General features: G+C 48.7%; 1 protein-coding gene across 2 annotated transcripts; it reads right to left on the bottom strand.

Moving 5' to 3' along the window:
* Positions 1 to 289: 289 nt before the first annotated feature.
* MBLAC1 (metallo-beta-lactamase domain containing 1) lies at positions 290 to 6,150 on the bottom strand. 2 transcript variants are annotated; one of them, XM_023541683.2, is made up of 3 exons: positions 6,045 to 6,148; positions 5,864 to 5,915; positions 290 to 5,564 (listed from the first exon to the last, which is right to left on the bottom strand). In XM_023541683.2, the coding sequence occupies exons 2-3, from the start codon at positions 5,865 to 5,867 to the stop codon at positions 4,807 to 4,809; spliced, it is 762 nt and encodes a 253-aa protein (XP_023397451.2). In that variant the 5' UTR covers positions 5,868 to 5,915; positions 6,045 to 6,148; the 3' UTR covers positions 290 to 4,806. The 2 variants fall into 2 exon arrangements, with proteins under 2 accessions (XP_023397451.2, XP_064151930.1); XM_064295860.1 differs by lacking the exon at positions 5,864 to 5,915 and having other exon boundaries at positions 6,045 to 6,150.
* Between the last annotated feature and the right edge of the window lie 199 nt (positions 6,151 to 6,349).

The raw sequence follows: 6,349 nt of genomic DNA, 5'->3' as shown, positions 1-6,349 counted from the left end.
AGCACTTCTTTTGCTCAGAGTCAACCCTCCCTCCGTAACCTCTGTCTCTAATGGATCACCACCACCAGTATTTGCGTTCATTCAGGACTCTTTTTGTTGCAAGTGACTGAAAACACAATTCAAAGTGGGTTAAGCAGGAAACGAAGTTTAGTTAGCACCTGTGAATGAAGAGTTGAGGAGTAAATCTAGCTTTTGGTGCTCAAACAATTCATCAGGTCAGTTGCTTTTAATCTCTCACGTCTGCCCCTGCTGTTTTAGTGTCATTCTCAGCCTCCACTTGGTGGGCTCAGCAGCTCTGGTCTCTCCCAGTGCTAAAACAACATGTAAGATGGCCACCTGGCATGTCACGTCTTGCAGGAAAGAGCTTGGCTCTTTTCCACTAGCTCCAGCAAAAACATTGAGATTACTAAGAATGGACTAGCTTAGGTGACCTGCCCATTCAGGAAACGATCATTGTGGCCAAAGGGGTGTGTTGCTCTGAATGGTCAGGCCTAAGGCATGGGCTATATCCTGGTAAGTAAGTCTGGTGTGGAATGTTACTGCAAGTTGAAGAGTAGAGAGCTCTAAATAACCCTTAACCCTCCTCTTTCGTCCTCTCTACAGCCCTGAAGCTGGTGGGTTTACATTCTACCTATCAGGCAGGGCTCCAGTGGCCTTCCTGTACTCAGTGGCCCAGGAGCTGGGGGGCCTGGCAGGGAGCCCCCACATCATGGTGGTGCTGGATCTGGGTTACTTTACCGCCTTCCCTCTATCCATCTTTGTCCGACAACTGGCAAGGATCCGGGCAGCAATGGCTACACTGCTAGCTTAGGAACCCAGCACTCTTATAATCATCAAACTGGAACACTGGCCACAAATCTGTGTTTGCTGACCTCTGCGTGGCCTTCATGGATGCCTGGGAAATGACCTCCAGCCTAGTCCTGCCAGATATCTACCCAAAGTGGCTCATACAATGAGGTAGAACTTGCTCCTCTCTTTGGTCTCTCCCACCTGAGTGCTTCCATTGGTCCTGGGGCTGTGCAGATGGAGGGCCTGGGGACTGGGACACAGTTGTGGAGAGAACCACAGCCATGAGAGAACTTCTGGGAGAAGGGCAGAGGCCATTAACTTATCTCACCTGGAAGACTGCAATAGCTTCCTAATTATACTGGTTGATTCTATTCTTAGGAGCCCTGGTGGCACAGTGGTGAAGTGTTCGGCTGCTAACCAGAAGGTCGGCAGTTAGAACCAATCAGCCACTCTGTGGGAAAAAGATGTGGCAGTCTTCCCGTAAAGATTTATAGCCTTAGAAACCCTATGGGGCAGTTCTACGCTATCCTATAGGGTCGCTGGGTAGGAATCGACTCCATAGCAATGGGTTTTTTTTTCCTGTTCTTACCCCATAGGAGCCCTGGTGGCAAAAACCTCTCATCCACTCAGAACTAGAGTGATTATTTCCAAGCACAAACCAGAGCATGTTATTAGTCGGCTCAAAAGCCCAAAAGCTTCCTATCCCACTTGGTATAAATCCAAACCACTTACTGTAGTCCCCAAGACCCTATATGATGCTCCTATCTAACTGCAGTCTCATTTATTACCACTCTTCCCAGGCATGTTGCAGTCCAAACCCATGGGTTTTCTTGCTGCTCAAGCATGTCAACCTTTTTGCCTTGGGGCCTTTATATCTTCTGTTCCTTGTGCCTGGGGTGCCCTTCCCCACATCTTTGGCTGGCTTTCTTCTCATTTACTTCTCTCATTAATCATCTCCTCACAGAGGCTTTTCCTGACCATCTTAAATAAAATAGCTCTCTCTCCCACCTCAGCACACTATCCCCTCTTTACCCTGCCTTTTGTTCTCATCACTAACCACAACCTGCAATTATTGGTTTACTACTATTATTGTTGTTTACTTGTCTGTCTGTCTGTCTTAATAGAATATAATCCCCACGAGGGGTAAGGAGTTTGTCCAGCTCACTCACTGCTATATCTCCATGGCCTAGAATTTGTTGTCAGTTGCCATCAAGTTGATTTCATTCAACTCATGGCAAAGTATGTGTTGCAGAGTGTAACCATTCCATAGGGTTTTTGTTGTTATTGAGGATATACACAGCAAAACATACACCAATTCAACAATTTCTACATGTACAATTCAGTGACATTGATTACATTCTTCGAGTTGTGCAACCACTCTCACCCTTCTTTCCTGAGTTGTTCATTCCACATTAACATAAACTAACTGCACCCTAAGTTTCCTATCTAATCTTTCAAATTGTTATTGTCAGTTTGACCCCATACAGATAGATCTTAAGAGCACATGCTCAAGACAGGCATTTTTATCAGTTAAACTAAACCATTGTTTGGTTTTAAGAAGACTTCAGGGATATTTTTGGTTTAAGGTTTAAAGATTATCTCAGGGCAATAGTTCCAGGGGTTCATCCAGCCTCCGTGGCTCCAAAAAATCTGGAGTCCATGAGAATCTGAAATTCTCTTCTGCATTTCCACTCTTTTCATCAAAGATTCTTCCATAGAATCTTTGATCAAAATGTTCAGTAATACCATACGATCCTGCAATCCCACTCCTTGGAATACATTCTAGAGAAGTAAGAGCCTTTACATGAACAGATAAATGCACACCCATGTTCACTGCAGCACTCTTTACAATAGCAAAAAGATGGACGCAACCAGGGTGCCCATCAATGGATGAATGGATAAATAAATTATGGCACATTCACACAATGATGAATCCATGAAACATTTCATAACATGGAGGAATCTGGAAGGCATTACGCTGAGTGAAATTAGTCAGTTGCAAAAGGACAAATATTGTATGAGACCACTATTATAAGAACTCAAGAAATCGTTTAAACAGAGAAGAAAATGTTCTTTGATGGTTACGCCAGAGTAGAGAGGGAGGGAGAGGGGTATTCACTAACTAGATAGTAGACAAGAACTAATTTAGGTGAAGGGAAAGACACACAATACAGGGGAGGTCAGCACAAATAGACTAAGCCAAAAGCAGTTTCCTGAATAAACTGAATGCTTCTAAGGGCAGCGTAGCAGGGATGGGGTTTGGGGACCATGGTTTCAGGGGACATCTAGGTCAACTGGCATAATAAAACGTATCAAGAAAAATTCTGCGTCCCACTTGGGAGAGTGGCATCTGGGGTCTTAAACCCTAGCAAGCAGCCATCTAAGATGCATCAGTTGGTCTCAACCTATATGGAGCCAAGGAGAATGAAGAACACCAAAGACACAAGGTAATTATGAGCCCAAGAGACAGAAAGGGCCACATAAATCAGAGTCTACATCCGCTTGAGACCAGAAGAACTAGATGGTGCCTGGCTACAACGGAAGACTGCCCTGACAGGGAACATAGCAGAGAATCCCTGAAGGAGTAGAAGAACAGTGGGATGCAGGCCTCATATTCTAAGACCAGACTTAATGGTCTGACTGAGGCTAGAAGGACCCTGGAGGTCATGGTCCCCAGGCCTTCTGTTAGCCCAAGACAGGAACCATCCCCCCAAAGCCAACTCTTCAGACAGGGATTAGATTGGACTATAAAATAGAAAATGATACTGGTGAGGAGTGAGCTTCTTGGATCAGGTAGACACATGAGACTATGTGGGCAGCTCCTGTCTGGAGGTGAGACGAGATGGCAGGGGGGACAGAAGCTGGCTGAATGGACACGGAAATACAGGGTGGAGAGGAGTGTGCTGTCTCATTAGGGGGAGAGCAAGGTGTATATAAATTTTTGAATGTTCAGTAATGGTAGCTGGGCATCATTCAGTTCTTCTGGTTTCATGGCAAAAGAGGTAGTTGTTCATGGAGGCTCCCTAAGGTTTCCAAAGTTGTGACCTTTTGGAACCAGATTACCAGGCCTGTCTTCTGAGGCACCTTTGGGAGGGTTTGAACCACCAACCTTTTGGCCAGTAGTTGAGCACTTAACCACTTGCACCACCCAGACTCCCACGACCTAGAATGGTGTCTGAGAAATTGCAGATTCCAAAAATTCATTGAATGAATGAATGAAAGTGAGATAACTGACATGTCACCTCTATGTCCTGCACCTTCTCTCGGCAGCCTACACCCTGTGAGAAATAGGCAACTGGCCAAAGCCCCTCCCTGCAGCAGTTGCTGATTACTATATATGCATGGTTATCACTTAGAGACCCTGAGCGATTCAAATGGTAAATCTGCTCAGTGCTAACAGAAAGGTTGGAGGTTCAAGTCCACCTACTGGCACCTTGGAAAAAAGGCCTGGTGATCTACTTTGGAAAAGTCAGCCACTGAAAACCCTCAGAGGACAGTTCTACTCTGACACACATGAGGTCACCATGAGTTGGTACAGAATCCATGGCAACTGGTATTGGTAAATGGTTATCACCATTAATGTTTTACATTTATATTGCGGCAGTATAATTTCCAGTGCAGTTTTCTATATTTATTATTTTTATTTTGGTGGACTCACAAGAACATTCTCCCCATTTAACCCATGAAAGCCTGGGAGGTTACACACAGAGCTGAGCCAGTCCCTGGCCCTAGTCTGATTCCAGACACTGGCATAAAGTGATACTGGTGGTGGCAGTGGCTAGAGGAGTAGTCTGTCTTCATCAGAACACCTGCCTTTTGCAAGGGCTAGAAGTGACCATCCTTGACTCCTCTCCATCTCTAGCTGATGGGGTCCTCTGTCTCCTGGAAGCCAGTTCCTGGGCCTGGAGGGCTTTCCTGACAAGAGTTCAGCACCTTCCCAGTCCTTGTCGGTGGAGGATGACCTCCTAGTTTCCCACCTCGAGTTCCTGTTGGTCTTGCCGGAACCCTTTGTCTCTGCTATGAGTCTTCCCTGACCACCTTAAAGGGGGCGCCGTGACCAGGCACGACCACATCGGCAGCGCTTAGGATCCTCTTCCGGCTCCGCTCCTGGGCCACCGGGTCCTCGCTCAGTGCCTGCCAGGAGTCCTCGTCCCCATCGCGTTCAAACACGTCGCCCACCACCACTACGGTGCCCAGGGCTGTGCCCGCCACCACCACGCTCACGTCCTTCTGACCCCCGTGGCCCGGCGTGGCCCACACCTCGAGACCGGGACCCAGCCGCAGGGGTCGCTCCTCACTTAGCCCGTGGGGGAGGTAGCGGCCCCCCGGGAGGCAGAAGTCGTGCGAGACCAGAAGAGCCGCCCCCGGGAACAGCCCCAGATTCCCGATGTGATCAGAGTGCCCGTGGGTCCCCACTACCAGAGTCACGTCTCCCGGGGCCACGCCCTGCCCCGCTAGGGCCCCCAGCAGCGCCTCCCGAGCCCAGGGGCCCCCAGTGTCCACGACTATAGGGCCACGGGCCGCCTCCTTCAGGGCGCTCTTCGACCCGCCGTCCCCGGAAGGGGGCTCTCGGTGGCTGGAGCCCAGGGCCCAGTCTTGGGGCAGCACAAGGGTCACGGAACCATCGGCGCGCACGGCATCACTGACTCCTTCGGGCTCCGCGTAGCCCTGCAGCAGAACCACGACGGAGTAGGTGCCACCAGGCACCAGCAGAGGGGGCTCCCCGCGCAGCGGCTCGGTCCGCACCAGGTTACTCATGGCAGGACAGGGACAGGCTAAGGACACAGAAAATGGGGCTGTGGGCGCACAGTCAATTCCTCCGCGTTCCCGCACGCGCCCGACTCCGGCCACTACCCAAGTGGCATCTTCCAGGTCTCATCTTTACCACGCCCTTCAGGTAGTATCTCCCGCAATCCGCTTCTGAAAATGGTATTTCCCAGCCTCCCCTTTCTCCTACGCGACCGGCCCGCCCTTCAGCGCCTTCAGTCCGCCCTCCCTTCCCACGCTTCCGTGGTAGATCGCACCCATCGCTCCCCAAAGGATATCCCATTTCCCCCACTCACTCTAACCTTACCCATTCTCTCTACCTTTGACCCAGATTTATCGCCTCTCTTAAGTCTCCCCTCCTGGGAAAGAAAAAAAAAAAAAAAAAAAAAAAAATCCAAAAACAGGAGGAATTTTGTCCTCTACGGGCTTCCGTAAAGTATGGTGGCGGAAACGGCCGTGCATATGAGATTTTAATTTCCACGCATTACCTAATCTGCGCAGGCGTAAATTGCACCGCCTCAAGCTTAAATACAGTTCTTCTCCTGGTTCGGAATCCACTGGACAGTACTGGGTTTATGTCTGCTCGCTTCCTTGAACTTTCACAATTAGAAAGCACCATTAGTTTCTCTTTTTTTTAAAGAAACTATTTTTTTTAGACAACCTCATAAAATTAAACGATTCACATCTCCCCACCCCCCAGCTCTTGCTCTTAATATCCTTGTCTTTTGGTTGAAGGATAAGGCTTGAAAGAGGGAAAGGAACGTACTTACATCAGAGCATAAACCAAAAAACC

This window comes from Loxodonta africana, chromosome 12 (assembly GCF_030014295.1).
Source record: "Loxodonta africana isolate mLoxAfr1 chromosome 12, mLoxAfr1.hap2, whole genome shotgun sequence".
In the NCBI taxonomy this organism is placed as follows: Eukaryota; Metazoa; Chordata; class Mammalia; order Proboscidea; family Elephantidae; genus Loxodonta; species Loxodonta africana.
Note: the sequence above shows the minus strand (reverse complement) of the source record. Positions and strands in the feature narration are given on the sequence as shown.